The following is a 20,961-nucleotide window of genomic DNA, read 5'->3' as shown; positions in this document are numbered from 1 at the left end:
CAAAAAGAATCTTGACATTATAAGAAGATATAATTTAAAGCAGCAATCCGATTATGAAAATGGTTTGATTTATTCTTAATTTATTAGAAAGATAGCAAATGAAATCTTCAAAAACGAACAGTTATATTTTCTTTCAAAATGAAAAACCTAGCAACACAGCTGTTTTTATCTTTTTGTTCTAAAGATGGTAAAAAAACAGTTTATTAAAAGAATCAAAGCTTTAATTATATACTATACCTAAATAAGTGCAATGTATTTAATTATGGCAAAGCACACTAGGGCTATCTGCCTAAGGGGAGGGATGCCTTCGTGGAGGACTTTCTAAGGGAAACTGGCTCGTATACATGTTACACATGGGAAAAACCACGAAAACACCTATGCAGCCAGCCCGTTAGCGGGATTCGAACCTTGGACCGAACTACCAGTATTCAGCGACTTTACCGCTCGCCGCTGGTGGGCCTCTACCTAAATAAGTATTTATGTATTAAATTCATTGCTTTCGGGCTAGAGATATGTTGTCCCTTTAGGTCATTCACGTAAGTCTAAATAAATATCAAACTCAACAAGTACTTCAGATTTTACTTACTAACTTATTTTGTTTAACTTAACTTTAACATAAATTTGCATAATTTAAAAGATTGAGTCCATTTTTATTAGCTTGTAAAGTTGCGCGCTTCCAACCTGCATGCAACAAAGTGGGTGACTGCTGAAAACTGGAAATTAGACAGAGTCTTGAGAAGGGTTTAAGTCCCTTTTTATTCAACTTTAGAAATTACAAATGCGTGCTCTTGACGTTCACAAACTAAGCCGACCCGGCGGTAAAATAAAATAAGAAACTGAAAAGAGATAATAACAAGTGACTAACTACGAGGCTCTCTAAACGTAACTAACCTCACCGCGTTCTAAAATACCGCTGATAATTCAGCAAACTCTGAATATTACGTTGAAAGATTAACAATTTACCGAGGCAAGCACACAGGCCGAAACGCGTGGTTCTTCAATTTCTAACTAGCCACTTGCACACTCGTGAAGCAAGAAAGCACAATTTCGCACTCGTTCCTTTCTATTTATCTCAGAATACTTCCGCTGATAATTTGAATCCTTGCGCGTTCTACTAAAATTTACATACTCTGGCATTGGCAATTCCAGGGGAAAGTAAGGCTTGACAGAAAAGATAGTTTAAACTTAAAATAAATGTTAGTTAAAATAAATATAAACCCTATAAGCTTAATAAATGAAAAGTTATGTTTTCCAGAATTTTTCCTACAAAGATAGTTGAATTCAGCTGTCTTGCTCGAGTAAGTTTTGATAAATGGTTAATTTAATCCATTACATTAATAGAGATATGCCTAAAACTTGTTTCATCCCAGGACTTGATAATCAAAGAATTTGTAAAAAAATTTTTATTTGATTTGATTTTCAAAATCAGAAATCCAGAAGAAGAACAGCTTCAATAATAACTTTTATTTTATTAATGAAGATGATTAGCTATACATAGCTTAAAGAGAAAAACAACGGATAACGTTGTAGCTTTCCCTTAGGATAGGACTTCGTAATTTCGCAAATTACAGTCTTTCACTGCGGAAAAACTAAAGTTACTAAACATTTAAATTGAAGAGCATACCAAATGAATTTAACCATATGAAAATCAACCTTACTATTTATATAGAAACTAATTCTTAATTATCTCATTCCTTACTTTAGCCGAGTATATAAACCACAGCCGAGATGGACACTTTTATCAGAAAATTCCATAAATTCCTTCTTCTAAGAAACCAAATTTGTATTTTCAAAACCTGAAAAAAATTCTCTTAATATCATCGACTTTGTAAGTGCCTGCAACTAGTATATTTGGTTCATTTAAGGTTATTTTCACAGGCCAGACTTACATTATTAAATATTTATAGACTTAAAAATGCCAATACTATAAAATAATCAAGTAAATTAGCATACAAGAATGCAATAAAAGACTATAAATTAAATGTAATAAATGCATTTAAAATTGCCATATGATGTATTTATGGCAATTTTATTTATTAATTTAATATATTTATTAATTTAATGCCATAAAATGCATTAAATTAATAAATAAATACAAAGCATACCCAAAATACAGACGCCAGTGCTTAACGAATGCAAATACTTGAATAAATTATGGCATGACTGTGGGCACTTGGGTACTTAGTAATATTAACTCAGAGTAAACCACTCATAATTAGAAAGTCTATTCTTTAGACAAGATTGTCATCAAAATATAGAATAATAACTTTTTCATTGGTATCAATATTTGTAAAACGAAAGCCATTAGATGTTGTTCATTTATAAACATTAGGAAGAAGTAGATAAATACTTTTGAATAAAAAATATTTCCCATAAACCTTTATGGAAATTTGTTATTAAATAATAAAATAAACTGGACTGCAGATTTGTATATAAGAAGATCAATGCCATTATTTTGAATAAAATATGAATTATCGAACCAGATTATTTTATTCTTAGGCAGTCCTGGGCAGGTGAAATTTGGAAACTTCAAATGGAAGCGGAAAAATATATGAGTTTAGTTTAAACTACATTGAATATTTCAAAACAAAATTATATAATAATTTATTTAAAAATTTGATTAGAAAAATTAGTATTACTTTGAAATACATTTCAATCCTTGGTTTGGAAATGTATTACTTTTGCATCAGAAAAATCAAACATGATAGGTATTTCAGGCTGTTTCTTCTGCAGACTGACAAAAGCAAAGTAATGTTTCTTGTGGGGAAAGGATATCAAACTGTGCATTTTTAGTTATTTATTTGCAAGACAGTATTATATGTGTTTCATTTTTAGACAGGGCATAATTTGGTAAATTATACGAACAGCATCCTCAAATAATGACCTAACTGTTTTTAATTAAAAATTAAACAATAGGTCCTAAAACGTAGAATCTAAAGATGAAATACTTCAGCTCAACAGCGGCCGAGCGGTAAAGTCACTGAACAAGGGTAGTTCGGTCCGAGGTTCGAGTCCCGCAAACGAGCTGGCCGCATGGGTGTTTTCGTGGTTTTTCCCATGTGTAACGTGTGTACGAGCCAGTTTCCCTTAGAAAGTTCTCGACGAAGGCATGCCTTTCCTTAGGCAGATAGCCCTAGTGTGCTTTGCCATGATTAAATACATCACACACTGAAATATTTTAAAGAATGTGCGTTTTAAATGTCGGAAAACATTTTTGATATTTTCTCATTTGGCTTATTTATTTTCTTATGAGTATTTTATAATATACCTCTTTTAATCACATAAATGTAGTTTGCCATGTAAATTTGCCACTGATTCTGCTGTTTGATTTAAATATATAATTTATTAGATAAGTTATTACATTGTATATAATTGCGATTAATATATTTTGGCTTGAGAAAAGTTAAGATAACTTACATCGGGAAATTCAAAACTTCATGTAACATTCTGCTAATTATTAAAATATTTAGATTTCCGAGCATCGTTAATTCTAAACTTTGACTTCTAGTGCTGTCTGAGAAATGAATTCTATTTAGTTGTTTCGAAATTAGATTATTATATTTGATTGAAATATCAGACACCTTTGAAGGCAAAACTCTGAAAGCTACCCAGATTACAAACACCTTGGGCATCTTATCCGAAATATGGTAAAATTAATTGTATTTTCACTTCTAAATATATATTAATTTCCAACGACGTAAGACGTTGTGCACTCGTAACAGAATATTCATTTAAATAAGCAGGATACGTATTAATGCTTCTAGTTGTATATTTTGGGATAGTGAGGACGGCAAATGTAAACTTGTTAACAGGAAACCAAAAATTGCTTCTGTAGGCGTTTAAATGAACATCAGTTTGGAAAACAAAGAACAAAATATAAGAACAAGGAACATAAATTGTATTTTCTTTCGAAAATGCACAAAGAAGCACATACACAGTTATATAGATACAGAATATATATGCATATTTAACACACAGACGTACACACATATATACACACACTAGTATATACATAAAAGCTGCTGTTTCATTGTGTGTACTTTTGAGTTCCATGGTGTTTAAATATCAGTTCAATACAGGAAATAATTAGTCAGCGATTTAGGAATTTAAATTTTTATTAAAAACGATAAAGTGAATTAAAAGCGTTGTCTACTTCCATGCCTCTCGAATTAACTTAGGCCTTTTCGTTGCCCTGCCTTGGCAACACGCTTTTTAGATTTGTCGTAGATGAATTTCGGTCGCTAGAATGTAGCTGACCTGTATCTGTTCTTAATTAACTTATAATACTTGTTTTAAAACTTAACAGTGTTACAAGATTATTACTAGATGTTTAAGTATGGATATTTTATAATTAAATGCTTACAATAGAGTTTGAATAAACCGAGAGTAGTTGAATTTATTAAAGATATTTAAAATCGAAACTACTTCTTCCACTTCGACCATTCGAGCATTGGAACGTAAACAAGTGTGTTAAAATAATAATCACCACAGCAAAATGTACAGTGTATAGAAAATTTATGGCAATCAATAATAAGGTAAATTATTTTTAGTCGAGAATAGTTACTTGATATTCTGAGTTAAAATAACACACTGAATATTATTGTTCGAGGTGTTAATGCAACAAAATTCAGAGAAAAAGTCCTGACTGCGTACTTACTTCTTCAGCTGCAAAAGTACAAATTATATTGTACTTTTATATTCAAAGTACAAATGCATTTGTACTTCTGCAGCTGAAAGAGAAGGCAAGCTCAAGGCTACTGAAGAAGGTGGCAAGATGTAAGAGAATTCATACAAATTTACGATTCTTACGCTGATTCTTGTTGTCCTGATACTTCCAATAAGTTATTTGATATGTTTTTTAAGGCTGGGTAAAATCCGAATTTGTAAAGCGCAGGATATTCTGATTAATATGCTGTTTGTCTCAAAGTGTTTAAACTGATCTAATCCGGGGCTGATATCTTTAGCCTTATTTGTTCTACATCAACTGATCAGTACATTAAAATTTGTGAAAGAATAAAAAAACATTTACTTGGAGTATGAATTTTACTTTAACTATTAATTCAAAATTTAATTGCTACATACAACTAAAATAGGTCCAATATGCACATTTCTCAATAAGTACTTATTTTTGATCGCAGAGGCATACTTAGCAAATTCAGAAAATCACGCTTTATATGAATGAACTGTAATTTATGAAACATTGTCTGGTGTGTATAAACCGTAAACATAGTCATTTAGGATAATCATTTCTAGCATAGTCATTTCTAGCCTTTAAAATCCTTAACTGAGAACATGAAACGAATCGAGCTGAGAATGCTGAGATCGGGAATTTCAACAGATATTTGATAACTGGATTAGAAAAGGAGATCAATCCTTCTTACATTTGAGAGTTACATCTTTTCTCATCAATGACAACCTTTAGATATTCAGTGAAAGAAAAAGCGCAGCTAAACAAAATAAACACAAATTTATATCCCTGTGGCGTATTATTGTAATCACATTCGCGTCTAATACAAAATGAATCAAAAAAATAATTTTTAATACTGTGTTTGTCATAAATGTATCACTGATGGTAACATATTTCTTCTGATAGCAAAAAATGAAATCCTTCTGCACCTTTCTCTTCCATTTTCTGTTTTCAGCCCCCTCCTCCTCTTATGAAAAAACAACCCAATGATCTCATTCGACCAACCGGGGCGGCGTGAGGGGAGTTGCGCCCGCCACCGAGACATAACCGTTCCCTCTATATGCAGAACACAGTGGTCCGCCACAGAGAGCAGACGGCACGGCGGTAGCGCTCAAACGATCTCCCTCTAACAACGTGGTCGGTTCTTCACTTTGAAAGGCGATATCTGCCCAAGTTATACAGTGCACATTTACTTTTTTCTGTCCCATTCTGCAAATGGTGTTGTTGACAGAGGTGACAAAATGTTCCCCAGCCTATCCCCATCTTCGGGCTGGACTGGTTGAGTAACTCATGAGAACTTGTTTTTTGAACTTTTTCGTTCTCGAACCAAGATAGTTTTGAAGATGTCAGTGATGATGTTCGCAAGACGTACCCACATAGCATCTATACTTGGAATGTGGATCGTCTTCGTGATAGCAGGTCAGTTATTTTAGCATATTTTAAGAAGTAAAATCCCAGTTCTTGCTAGTTCGAGACTTCAAACTATTCTTATGAAGATCTTCCTTTCAATAGATGTTTTCATTTTAGAGTCATAAATGTCCCTTCCGAAAAAATCCTTTCGGTCGTCCTTTTCCGAAGAATTTCTTTTGGATGAAGTAAGGAAAAATAAATGCTAATATTGAAATAGGATTTAAAATAGACACTTGTGTAAAATTACAAAGTATTTAAGTGAAATCTAAGCACTGTTTCTTTCGGGAGGGGGGAGAAGAAATAAGCTCCAAACCAACAGAAATATTTAAGAACTGTTATCGTGATTTTAGTTTCTTTCACTCGCTCCATTTTCATAAAATGAAGACATCTGACTGTTTTACAAGTACGTCATAGCTACAGTTTGCGAATATATCCTTTTATCATCCTATCATTTTCGAATTTACTGGGATTTTCTCTCCTGGAGAGACACATATGTTACAGAAACTACTGTTTTACAAAATTACTACTAGCTTTTTTAACTGCTATTATTTAAAACAACGCATAGCCATTGAACTGAGAAGAGTTAGAGGAAAATAAAATATATGTTTTCAATTAAATTAGGTATTATAAAATGAATTTCTATGCAATAGGAAACCACTAGTTTTTAAAAATTAGCTTTTATTATTTATTTATTAAAAACTCTTTGAGAAAATTTTATCATTACTAAATTACATATAATAATATACACCATCAGAATTTCATGTAATTGTAAATTTTTAGTGTGAGCATAACGATAAAAAATAGCTTAAAATATTATCTAAAAAAACGTTAACTTCATTTATTCATTTATTTACTTATTGTACGTTCAGTGGAAACAATTAAACAACTTCACCTCAAGATATAGTATTAAAACTATCAGATTGGCATAGTATTCTCTAAATACTGAAGTCAAATGTATAGCGTTATCTTATTTATGCAAAGCTGTCTCTCACCCTCGTTTACTTTCCAATGTTCAAGGTTATCTGGTGTTCGAAGCCATTTTATATTCCAGCCGATATAGTATTTAAACAGTTGAATAAATATTTAAGGAAAGATTAACATTGTGAATACTGTACCTTGTGAAGGCATGAAATACAGGGCATTCATAATGTTATTAACTAAAGCAGAAAACATAGAATCAAACATCATTATAAATTTAAAATAATCTTGAAAAGAAGTTGAAAAACATTTGTTATTTTTTTCTGTTTTTTATGTTAAGGGCTTTCTAATTAACCTTTTAAACCTTTGAGCAAACAAGCACAAAGAAAATAAAAGATAAACTTAAAATAATAAAATAATGGAATAACTGTTAATTCATTACATAAAGGTTAATCGTATGCAATTTTAAACTAATTTAAAGAAGAATATTTATGCTGATATTTCTAGATTTAAGATTTCTGTATTGAAGCATTAATAAACAAGAAAGAAAAAAGATTAAATGCTCAAACTAATTGTAAATGGTACATTTCTCTGAAAAATAATAAATAATATAGAATCAAAAATAATTAAGGTAATCCCTTTTATATCTTTAAAAGTTTCTTGCATGTCGTTTAAATAATGGAATGAGCAAAAATAATTAAAATCATCTGCACCAGTTTTCCAGTTCATCAGAAGTTTCTTTTAATTTATTTCGAAGTTAATTGATCAAGTGATTCTGTGAATAATGATGTTTTGCATAATGGTATTTTAAAATGCTTCTTTAATAATGTCTGTGTTTTCTTTCAGCCTAGTTACCTGATTTTTTTTAATTACAATTCTTTACCGCTTAATTTTCATAACATTATTTTAATATGCGGCATGAAATCATCCGTAAGTTCAGAATTATTTCGTTCAGCACTCAGAATATTTATCCGCAAAGAAAAATGCAACAAATCCAATGTTTTTGCAGTAAAATATTGCAACAGCTTTCATGAAGAAAAATCGCATCATGATCCTGAAAAATTGTATTCATAGAAATGGAAAGATGTGTACACTGGCATCAAAATATTACTATTTCTAAAGAACTTAGAGATCTTTTATCGGGCTTAAAACATTAACCGTAAAAAAATGGAGGAAGAAACTGTAAAAGGATCCAGATTTTGACGTCGCACCAGAGGATTTGTTAAGGTTATTTATGTTATCTCCGAACATCACAGGTTACCAATCTGCTCTTGAACTCACTCTTGTTAACATATATATATATATTTTTAGACTTTCTAGCTTTATTATTCAGCATCGCTTCCTTCGCACTTACGCCGCATATAATTCAAGAGCAAAATCATAAAATATTCAAAATTAGCTTATCTGCTTATGTATAGATTTCCCGAAAAATGATAGTGATTGTCATACATTTTTTTAATATTCATTATATTAGTTCTTTGAAAACTATCCGTTCGAGCTTCTAACCGTTTAAAAGAGTTATAAAAAAATCTGATGTGTACACCACATGACATTTTTGTACGGAAAATTAAACTATTCACATATTTTCCTGTTTCATTTAAACTTATTTCCTCAAATTTCACCTTGCGACAAGGCAAAATGAAAACTCAAAATATCTATATTAAAAATTGAAAGTTATAGAAAAACATGAAACACCAAATACAGTTAAATAAATTAAAAATAAATTTTTACAATTAAAATTACAGTTTCTACGCAAAAATAAACAATTCGGTATCGGGCCAGAAGGCAGATTTTACGGTGCACAAAAGTAAAAGTTTACTTTTGTTTTTACTCGGCAAAAAGAACTGAAGGCGTAGAAACTGACTTAATATGTTGTGGACGCTATGCTGAGTCAATATGTGAGATAATTTAAAAAGTTAAATAATTCCAAAATGAATTAAGCATAATTTAATTCGCAATAATAAAAGAAGACGTTACTTTGTTGTTGCGAAGCTTAGTTTCTCCAGGTTGGCAACAAATCCACTATTCTGCTAATTTTCAAACGCAAACAAATATGGTTACTATGATAAAAAATTTGGTTTAGCCGCACTTAAACAACTTTTAAATTGTTGATAATTCTACAATTATAACATGTAGGTTAACTAAAGGCATAAAAACCGTAACCAGAGGAGAAGAACAACATAATTCAATGATTTTTAAAGCAAAAGATGCACAATTTACCAACATATAAGAATAAAAATATTGAGTTCTCGGAGACGAGTAATATGTATGTATATATATCTATACTTGCACAGAAGAGGAAAGTAAAAAACAGCTAATGTTTTAAAGCACATTTGATACTGCAATTCCAAAATATTTATACATTTTGGTGGGGCCGATTTTAAGCAAAACGAGAGGTGCAGAACTACATATTATAGCAATACAAAATTTCAACGTTCTGAGTCCACTTGTTTTTAACTTATGCGAGATACATACATACATACGTACACACGGACGTACGTACAGACGCCACGAAAAAAAAATCTCTTCTGAATCCATTTTAAATCAGTTTTATAATTCGTTTGGGGAAAAAGAGTCCTTTTTTCTGTCCTTCTTAGCATGCCTTCTTAATGTAGTGGTCAGCACGCTCGGCGCGTATTCGAGAGGCCCATGGTTCGAGTCCCGGCGAAGGCGTTGCTCCTTTTCCATGTGTCCTGCTTCGAAATAACCTAATGTCTCTACAGAGTCTTACCAGCAACGTAACAAAATTCGTACCAGAAACGTAACCCCCAACGCAACTGCTTTGGCTAGTAACATTCGCGTTAAAACTTGTACAAGAAGAAAAAGTCTTTTCCTGAAAAATTTCCTCTATCGTCGCTAGATGTGGTAATTCCATGATGCATACTTCTGTGGTTTTTAACAGATATTGAATGGGATGACAATCGTTCTTTTGTCCGAATAATTATTTTAATTTAATGGATCTTTGTTTAGCATCAACATTTTTCATCTTGCTGCTAGCCCAGCAGCGGCTGAGAAGTAAACAGTTCTAGTTCATCCTGGATTCGATTCCAAACGCCGGCTCATTATATGGGCATTTCCAAGTTTTTCCGCATGTGTAACGTGGATACGAGCAATTTTTCCTTAAAAAATCCTCAATGAAAGCGGCCCTTTCCTTTACCAGATAGCGCGAACGGGCTGGCTGCATGGGTGTTTTCGTGGTTTTCCCCATGTGTAACGTGTATACGAGCCAGTTTCCCTTAGAAAGTCCTCCACGAAAGGCATCCCTCCCCTTTGGCAGATAGCCCTAGTGTGCTTTGCCGTAATTAAATACACTACACCAACCTTTACCAGATAGCCCTCGAGTGCTTTGCCGTAATCCAGTAAAACAAAACCAAACCAATCATTCTTGCTGCTACTTGGCACTTGGTCTACAGATGACTCCAGGTGCATCCGCCCAAAGGACGATTCTGAAAAGGGGTAGTATGTAACAACAGGCGTAGTAGAAAAGTAATTACTTCAGTTAAGATGGCAAATGTTAACTTACATCGTTAACTTCCTGACAGTTTACTTCTTACAGAGAAGTACATTCTTTCGAACAAATTTTTTCAGAGGCATTTTAGGTGATGAGGCAGAACATATTTTAAGGTTGACAGATCACAAAGGTTTGTATATTATTATCTAGATACTTACTTAGTCTATGTTTTACTTTAAATATATTGTTAGAGAAATTTATCCGAAAATTTTAGATGATTACTTTACATTACGCCACGCTACATTTATGTTTGCTGACACTGCAAGAAGCGTAAGATAGTTAACCTATCCTTCTCGAGGCTTGGCAAATAATCAGTTTCAGTGTTATTACTATTCGATTACTTAAAATATTTATCTTCCAAATTATAGCTTTTAAACATATTAACTGATTTAAAAACAATCAGTTCACTTTCTTGCAAACAGGTTTTCTAATTGATATTATTTAAAATAAATGTGATTATCAATATATTCAAATAATATGTAAAAGAAGATTCAGTATAATGGTAATTAGTAAAAGATACTTCTAAGGTAAAATATTTTTATCTTGCCGTAGAAACTTCTTTTTCTTAATTTTAAGACGATTATGAATTTAAGCATAAACAAAAGTTATCTTAAAATGAGTTATCTCAGTGTAAATATTTATTCCGAAATTTTGAAGTAACATGGAAACTGAATTAGAATTCGTTGTTTTAATTTCTATTTTCATTTTCTCAACCAAAAACAAATATGTGTCCAAATTTTGAGCATTTTTTTTTTTTTTAAGTCATACGGAAACATATTTGAGATTTCAAAGGAAGTTCTTAAATGTGTTTTATTTCTTTTTCTCTAATGGCCGAATAGTTACTGAAACGTTTTATTACGAAATAATATATTTAACCTTAAGAACGTTTTCTTTTAGTCTCTATCTTTTTAACTACTGTATAAGTACTTATCTTAAAAATTGGTTATTTTATTTAGGTACATAAAAATATCTGTTCCAAATTTCGATTCAAGTTTTCAAGGCTTAGTTAACTTTCATCAGAAGACTTCGAGTAAATTCTAAAATATCAGTTCCCGGCTGACGGAGAAATCGACATTTTTCCCCCTCTCCATATAGGACACATAGATAAAATAACCTCCAAAATATTGGACAAAATTAATGTGAACTTAAAATATCAATTCATTGGTACCAAAAATTTTTGGTCCTGTTGTGAAACTTATTTTTTCGTTATGTGATTTAATTAAAAAATTATGTGATTTAATTAAGACACTAATTCAGAAGTCAAACAACAAAAATCAGCGTCATATTTTCAAAATTTTCACAGGACTAGTTTCGGTGGTTTTACCGAACCACCCTCCTCAGCTGCAAAACCGCAAATGAACAAGAGATAAAATAATGATTACATAAGATAAGAAAGCCTGGACAAGAATAAGCAAGTGGCGCCATCTGTTGATGAAACCAGAACTAAAACATAATTTCTTTAAAGGTCGTAGGCAAAGATGGATTGGAATTAGGATCGTTAACTAGAACAGAAAGATTTTTTGAATGTGAAATTCCTCTAGAAATTCCAGTTCTCCAATGGAAGATGGTTTTTGAATAATTTTGGCAGTAGAAAAATTGAAAGTGTGATTTTCGGACCAACAATGGTGAGCAACAGAAGACTTCTGTGTTTCGTTTTTTCTAACATATGCCTCATGTTCCTTGACGCGAAATTTTAAGGCTCTCTTAGTTTGGCCAATGTAAATTAAACCACACTGGCAAGGAATCCTATAAATACCCCAGGAATTCATATCCGGAATGGAGTCTTTGAGTATGGAACTCGGAATTTTATTGATGGGAGAATAAACAACCTGAAAGTTAAATTTCTGCAAAATATGTGCAACTTTATAGCTAATTGATGGAAAGAAGGGAATGACAACAGAATTTTTATAATGTCTTAAAACATGAGTGTGCCTTTTAGTGTGTTGACATGAGAAATTTTTAACTGCTTGATTAAAAATGTTGGGAGATGTGATTTGTTATTTGCTAGAAAATAATGAATTTCCTCAAATATAAGAGCGAAATGTTTAATGTTAGTTAGAAGTAAAAAGTTTATTAAGCTATTACAACAATTATACTTCTCTTCTTTTTACAGTTGTGATTACCGTAATATTTGATTCTTTTCGTTATATACGTTTTAGCGAACATTTTGAATGAATTGCATTTTAGGAAAAAAAAAATTTAACATTTTGCTCTGATGCTCTCATTTTTCTAAATTTATCTTACTCTGTTTATCTTTAGATATTCTATTCTATTCTAAACTATAATTTCTTTCACTGACATAAATTAAAATGGGAGTGAATTATATAGCCCTGCTATAAGACGCACGACAAATTAATTTTACCATGTTCTTGATAATTTGTTAGGTCACGACACGGTAAGAAAGAGAGAAGAATTCCACTTGTTATTAAGCTATAATTTTACATAATTAGTTAAAGAGATAAATAAAAAAATGAATCTTCTTAGACCATTTCGAAAAAAGAAAATGATATTACGAATACGGATATAAATTTTACAGAAGGAAAGGCTGATTTTTGTTATTTGACTTGTGAATTAGAAGGAAAGGTATTACAGAAGAAATCTATGAGCCGGTACGATAGTTGTGATGGTGAAACAAGCTGGTTATCAAATGGACAGTTCATCATGTTCATGGAGTGAATACCTAGGAATGCAGTAGCTTAGCAGAATGAAGGCAAGTCTAGTGGTAACTTATCTCTATATAACGGTATTAAGGGATGTGGAGTAGGAGACTCTCGGATTTCATTCTCCGACCTCAGTGATAGTATTCAAATCAGGCAAAACCGGTTTGTTACCTAAACAAGTAAATGTTAATCCTATTAAAGAAATAACAACAAGCTGGATAAATAATTATTAAATTGTAATTTATATAATATATTCTTCGAACAAAAATATTTCAAGGAATGTGTCAACTTAACTGGAGCGAAATGGTTGAATTCCGCCACTGTCGAAGTTTTGGTCGATTAAATCTCAACAGAAAAATTAATCGAATGCTGCTTCATTTGGCTTACAGTGTATTGCTTAAAACACTGTACATGAAAGTACTATTGCATTTATGTTAGAGGTTCATATATTATCACTTATTTGAAAATTGCGTCATAATCGAAGATTATTGTTTCATCCTTATGCATTCAACATATAAACTGCCGATTCTTAAACAGTTACTCTCCACATACCCTGAAGACAACATAATTTAATTTAATGAGCGAATATTTTGCTCGTAATTGAATAATGAAGTCCTTAGAGCACCGAAATATGCAATTTATTGAATACTTCATTTTACCTTAATCTAAATGATTTTAGCTCTATTATATCATAAGATTCAATATTAAATTAAATTTCGAATACATATTAGTGAATATTTGCAATATAATTGCAATAGCTACAGATCATTAAAAGAAGAAGCATCCATATAAAGTATATTAAATAAGAAACATTCGTATATTTTAAGCAATACTATTATAAGAAAATTAAATACAAGTTGATTTAATTAGTTTTACTATATTAACTCCATCAGAATAAAATATTCAAACTGTTTACAAGTTAAAATTAAGCAACACATGAAATGAAAGAAAGTAGGGAAAGCGAGGCACATCTCAAATTAGGTTTATTATGTTATACGGAGGAATCGGTAAAAGAGAAGAAACAGCAAATTTAAAACTGGATAAAGCACAGATTCATTTCTTCCCGATTTTTATTCCGTACTTGCTTTCCAGGTTTAAAATTTCTTTTCTGAATTCCCAATGCATCGAAAATCAACATTTTGCATTTGTACAAATCGTGATTTCTTTTTTCATTTCTGCTACACTATTATTGGCTTTATCTTCTTTTCTTGACTTCTCTTTATTACAATTTTTTTACACATTTTATTGAATGTCAAAAATATTTCCTTTCGATTTTATGAGTAATTATACTATAGTTTTGAACTTGGTGAGTGTAAGGATAGAATTTTGTCTATGTTACTCCCAAAGGATATAAATCTCTAGCGCTTATTGTAGTTTCCTAAATGCTTAAGCTTCGGTTTATCTCATCTGTAGATAACACTGCCTCTTTGTCCTGCAAAGACACGTTTCAGTTCACCTTTCAAATCATTTGGACCCTCATTTTAGCAGTATCCTTAGGAGTTAAAGGGAAGCTTCAACCTGAAAATTAGTAAGAATGTCACTTAAGAGTCTGTAATCTCTTTGCTGGATTAATGGAAAGACAGAAGGATACCCTCTGAATCATAAATGAAATTTTAGGTGTCATGGGTTTTGCTTAAAAAATAAAGCAGCTGGCATTTAAAAAATGAACACCGCGAAAGACATCCAACTTTGCGACTATGGTAGTTGTTGGGCAATCATTCTTATCGCATGCGTTCATGCCTCATCCCATATTCGAATTTCAGTTCACCCGAATCAAAGCAGTCTATCAAATCAAAGTCTCAATCATACTCTATGCAGTCTCAATCATACTCTATGCTAAGTAAATTTGTCTGCCAAAGCTCATGCTTTGGCAGACAAATTTACTTTTCAGTCATATTTGAATATAATAACTTCTTATATATACAGATAGAGGGGTTCTACGTCATTTCAGACAGGAAAGCATAAGCCGCGCAGAGTTGTTTGCATAAAAGAAGTCAGGAAGATAAAAAGAGGCCGTAGTTCCTCGCAAAGCCGTACTACATCATACTACGTAGGTGCAGAAAATATTCTAAGATATGATTGGTTAATATTAGTTTTAGTTACCTTATTCAAGCAGTGTTACGCAATTTGGAATCATCTCGAATTTAGACGGACAGATGAATTTAGGGCAGAGACCAAATCTAGAATCGTTAATTTTGAGGTCGCCAATTACTTTTTAAAGCAGCTATCATATTTTGTTATGTCTTACATATATGTGGTCGGGGAGTTGAAGATGCTATCCTAGGGTGATTAAAAACGTTTTCCACTCCACAGACATTTAATGAAAATAACAGAAGAAGGTTACATGTAGAAAATCAAATGACGGTGCCGTTGTATACAAACAAAATTCCGCATCCTCGCTTTACATATTTTTTAACATAGCAGCTTACTGCCCACTCGCACTTGCTGTCGCATATGTAGTCAAGTTACCACCTCCTCGGTGAAACATTCAGTTCTATATTTACCACCTTCACGTGTAGACCTACGTTTTACCAACTTCTCTTCGGATAGATGTCTGTCTATCTGTCATATTCCTCTTTCACCTCGCTCTCGTTGCAGGCGCATAGGTGAGGCGGCTCTCTGGTGGCTCTGCTGCACTTAGCTGTTACCACATATATATATGTCATGAAATGATTTGGAACTTGACGGTGACGTAGTGAAGAAACTTGGCAAGGTAGACTTGGCCGGATTCAAGGTAATGTTTTTATCGAGAAAAGCAAGTCTGCATTCGTAATAATTGGTTCACATACTGACGAGCGTCTTATGCGCCCTGCACTTTTGTTAGCTTCGAACGTATTCAGTAAACAAAGAACTTAGCAGCAAAGCGTCTGGCTAGGAGGAAAGCGTAGGCCAAAGTATTGCAGCAACGCAGAGGAAGAAGGGAGGGAGTCAGTTCGAGTTGGAAACGTTTTGGTTTACAATTTGGTGATTGGTCAAGAGGTTAATTTGGTGATGGGTCAACGCATTAAGCGTTGCGTAGGATCGCGTGATTAATTTGAATGGAGCAGGAAATCCCCAAATTAAATGAAAAATAAAAGAAGTTATAACCAATTAAAATTAGAAATTTCCTTTTCATATATTTTTTTTATTATATATATATATATATAGTTTGATTTTGATTTACATATTTTAACACCTTAATGTGTCTTTCTAAGCGGACGCGTCGGGAAATTGGAACAGAGAATTGAGACTATTAAAATTTCCAAGACACTTTGTCAAAAAATTTTTTAGCGTAAAAGTTTCAATTGTCTGTTTCGGCGAAACGCGTAATGGGGTTAGCTTGATTCGACGTTCAAACAATGAAATTTCCCTTGAAAAGCCTGTTTGGATATCGAATTGGGCTAATTTACCATTTTCCGCTTACTTTTTAACTTTTTCTGTTATTTAATTTTATTGTATTTATGTTTTACATGTCTAATGATTTGCTTTTCATGTGTATTGATTTTTGAAAACGTCTTTAACCTTTTGGAGCGGCAGCTCTTGGTAACTTTTAGGCGAGCTTTCTACAATTTTTATTTTTTACTTATTTTGCAGCATATTGCGCAAGATGTTTTCTTGACCAAAATTGTTTTTACTGCTTTGCTTGATAAATTATATATATATATATATATATATATATATATATATTTAAGTGTAATGGCACTTTTTTATTTATAGCTACTTGTCAATGCTTTCATGTTTCAATACCTGTTTTCGTAATCCACTTTGTATCCAGCTTAGTTTACTTTAATATGATACAGGCTTTTGCTCCAAAGCGGAAATGTGAGAAAAGAGTATTTCCTATTTTTGCCAACATAAGTTTTTTGTATTATGCTTCAATATTTAATTGGGTTTATTATTGTATAAGGACTGATACAACAATGCTTAGAAAATGCGTTAATCCTGTTTTATATTTGCTATGTTTAAGAAAAGTTAGCATTTATGATTCTTAAACAAGCCTATGAAGTAAGAATTTTATTAAAATTTGAATATCCTCTTACTGATGGAATGTTATATAGTGTTCAAAAATGAAGGCTTATATGTTTGGTCTTACACTGAACTGCACAAATCACTGAAGTTCTCTTCAAAAATATAAATAGAGTTGCAAGCAAAATCACAGCATATGAAAATATTGGTCACAGTCTCATAACGTCTGTTACTAATATCAGTAAAATTTTATATAATGAATAAAAGACTTGCAGATCCTGAGAAAACGTTATTTCTTCCGCTACCCAATAACTTGAATTTATGATGAACTTTGTTAAGATGACGGTTACAAATGACTTGCGATTCACATACCTAAATAATAAATTTTCGATCATAAATCAAAGTATATTCTGTGACATCTCAAATCAAGAAATTATTTCTGAATGAAAATTTTGATCTGCAGCTGAATGTACTAAAGTCGTACCTGGCAAATTTTAAAAAATGCCGCTGATCTGTATTGCCCTTAATCTCGATGAAGCATACAATAAGAACTCCAAATTGAAGGTTGTTCCTTTGAGAATAAAAGTTTATGAGTTTTTAAATTCGCATTTGGAATAATAAATTGTAAAAAAATTAAAGTTTTAATCAGTTAATTTACAAATGATCTTTGCATTATTTAACTAACTTTGTGTTCCTTCACTTTTGTATTTGAAAAGGCTCGAATTGGTTTTAAGAACATAACTTTTAAGATTTAAGTTTATCAGTCCAATATACCTTTAAATGTAAGTGATTCCAGTGTATCTTTTATGTGATTAAGGGTAATATAATCACAAGAATTCATTCTTTTACAAAGGAAATAAAAAAGATATATGCATATTTACCCGAAACGTTTTGACATTATTGCTAGTTTAACGAATCTTAAATCAGCATTTTAAATCCAATTCCAAATTTTAAATGCAAATAAACTAAATGCTGGATTTTAATGCGATTCGATGGATTTTTCTTGTCAAGGAATTATCTTAATTATTTTTTTGTACGGCGATATCTTAATTGCTTTCTTTTTATGCTATAAACTTTAATTTGGTTTTTAATTTTATTTTCCTTAGATTGCCATTAACGTTTAATTTATAGTTCTTGAAGACGAAATTTTTACTTTTATTTGACCTTCAAATATTTTCGAATTTCCGAAACTGATTAAATGTAAAATAAATTACATGTATGTTTAAGGTGTTCCTAATTTTTATAAAGTTTTATTTTAATCAATTTATCGAATCTCCCCATTTATCTGGAAATGTACTGCGATTTAAGAAAGTATGATTACTTCTTATATATTAAGTTTTCAATTGCTCGTCTTGAATCTAAGGAGAGACTTAATGATAAACTTAGAAACTTGAACTGTACAGCATTATGTGAAATTTGAAATCATAATGCATTAATTGTTTAATAACTTAATATAATTCAATTTTAACTATACGAATTATATTGAAATACGTTTTCTCCAATTGCAAATATGTACGTAATTGAATACGTATCAAGTAAATAACAGAAGGGTAGTAAAAGTAATGATAACTTAAATTTGATTTTTGGGGGGGGCAGGGATAGCATTCAAAGTTTTAGTCTATGTCTAAAAAATACAGTTAATTCAGACATTCATTTTCTTTTAAATTTCGGCCTTTTGTTATTTGCAAAGTTGTTGCAGTCGTTGTCTTAGCTCTAGTGTTCACTATGTATATTGCATTTGTGGAAAACAGTAATCTGTTTCATAAATTCTAGTTATATATATATATATATATATAATTAGACTTTGTGTTCGTATGTGTTACTCACCGTATATAAGTAATATTACTCTAATAAGTAATATTTCGTACTAGAACGAGGTATTCCTGTATTCAAATAAGAGAAATGAATGATTATTAATAAACAACTATTATAATTAGTCTTAGAGTAAAGACTGTTCGGCTTAAAAGTTATGTAAGCAATTTAAAGAACTTTATTTGACTTACACTGAAAGCAGTAGAAATTATATGGGTTTGATTTTGCAAGATGTTCAAATTAAAGTGATGCAAAGAATCTTCTCCCTTCAGTTCACCATTCCTGCTCCATTCTGGCGTGCGACGATTTTTTCCCCTTTTGCAGCTAATGAAAAATTGTGGAGAGAGTGAAAGCTTTTCAAAATTAAACTTTCCTTTTATGTCGAAATTTATCTTTTTTTCGGCAATTCGTTCATCGTTGGTGGCATCAGCATGAAGGAGTCTCTGTTGAGAGATCAGGCTACGCGCCCGCTAATAAATCCTTCAGTGTTCATTCAGTGACCATGACGCACTCACGCCATGTGTCACTCTCACACGCGCTCATGCGTGTTGCTAGAAAAGAGAGGCGCGCGGGAAAAGTGAAGGATCGTGCACATGGAGCATGTTTTGTTTATTTTGTTCAGAGATGCAGTTAAAAGGATGGTGTGTAATTTACGTATCCAAATTCTGTCAAAGAATAGCCTTTACCGGTTTCTTTTAATGTTAACTTTCGATTTAATTTGATTCAGATGAATAATTCATGTGTATTATATTTAGCAAAACTCTAAATAGCTTACCTATATATATTTAATAAGCATTTATATAATACACTCATGTCCATAAATTAAGGATAATTCGGAGTCACGCGGAAATCGAACTCTAAGATAAATATATCACCTTTAAAATCACACACACATCTTCAATAACCATACGCAAATTACAGGAAGTAACCAGATGACACCAATAGTACGTCACAATGACGAGAGTGTAAGAGAGTGATATATAAGGAATATAGGCAAAAAAGTAAAATTATTCGTAGGAAAAAAGTAAATTATTATAAAAGTAAATTTATAAGCATTTCAGTGCAATAACCGAATAGTTATGACACAAAGGACGCATTTGGATGATTTTTTACGTGGTAGAATTATCGGCTGTCTGGAATGTGGGCATATCCAACTGGAAGTATCAGACGAACTTGGAATTGCACAGAGTGTCATCTCCAGGCTTTGGCAACGATTCCAAGATGATGGTAATGTGAGTAAACGTTACAGCACAGGTCGCCCCAGAGTTACAACGCCGAATGAGGACCGGTATTTGGCAGTTACTGCCAAAAGAAACAGGCGGAGCACAGCCTCAGACCTGTCTCGTCAGCTCTCTTCAGCCACTGGTACAAGAATTTCAAGACAGACCGTGTACAGACGCTTAGGGCAGATTGGTCTATATGCTCGTAGACCTGTCAGATGCGTTCCACTTACTGCAACTCACTGTCGCCTGCGGTTAGCCTGGAGTAGAGAGCATGCATTGTGGACACCGCAACAGTGGGCTTGTGTGATGTTTTCCGACGAGTCCAGGTTTATCTTGCAGTCTGACTCTCGCCGGACTTTCAAATGGAGAGCTCCAGGTACCCGTTACCACCAAGAAAACACCATTAAACGACACCGTTACGGTGGTGCAGGAGTGCACGTCTGGGGTGGAATTATTCTGGGTTCCAGAACTGACCTGCATGTTCAAATTGGAACCATGACAAGCCACATCTATCGGGACGTCATTCTGGAACAACATGTACGTTTGTTTCGGGGCGCCATGGGCGCACAATTTGTGTTTATGGATGACAACGCCCCTCCTCACCGTGCAAACATCGTAAGCGAATGCCTTCAATCGGAGGATATCACCCGTATGGACTGGCCAGCATTCTGAACGGACTTGAATCCAGTAGAGCACGTGTGGGACATGTTTGGCCGACGAGTTGCAGCCCGTCAACCTCCTCCTACATGTCTAACGAAACTTCGGAGAGCATTGCCTTTTGAGTGGTGTAATATC

The 20,961-nt window shown here is 32.5% G+C and overlaps 1 protein-coding gene across 2 annotated transcripts in view; it reads left to right on the top strand.

The window, feature by feature from the left end:
* Positions 1-5,755: 5,755 nt before the first annotated feature.
* Positions 5,756-20,961, top strand: part of LOC118179448 (lachesin-like) — a 572,252-nt gene continuing 557,046 nt past the window's right edge. For both annotated transcript variants that reach the window (XM_085815603.1, XM_085815602.1), the window contains exon 1: positions 5,756-6,106. In XM_085815603.1, the coding sequence (XP_085671729.1) occupies positions 6,031-6,106 (76 nt within the window). In that variant the 5' untranslated portion in view covers positions 5,756-6,030. The remainder of the gene's footprint in view (positions 6,107-20,961) is intronic.

Source organism: Stegodyphus dumicola, chromosome 4 (genome assembly GCF_044657685.1).
Source record: "Stegodyphus dumicola isolate Sdum_Otavi_A_Nest chromosome 4, ASM4465768v1".
Taxonomy (NCBI): Eukaryota; Metazoa; Arthropoda; class Arachnida; order Araneae; family Eresidae; genus Stegodyphus; species Stegodyphus dumicola.
This window is presented reverse-complemented; position numbering and strand designations above follow the sequence as displayed.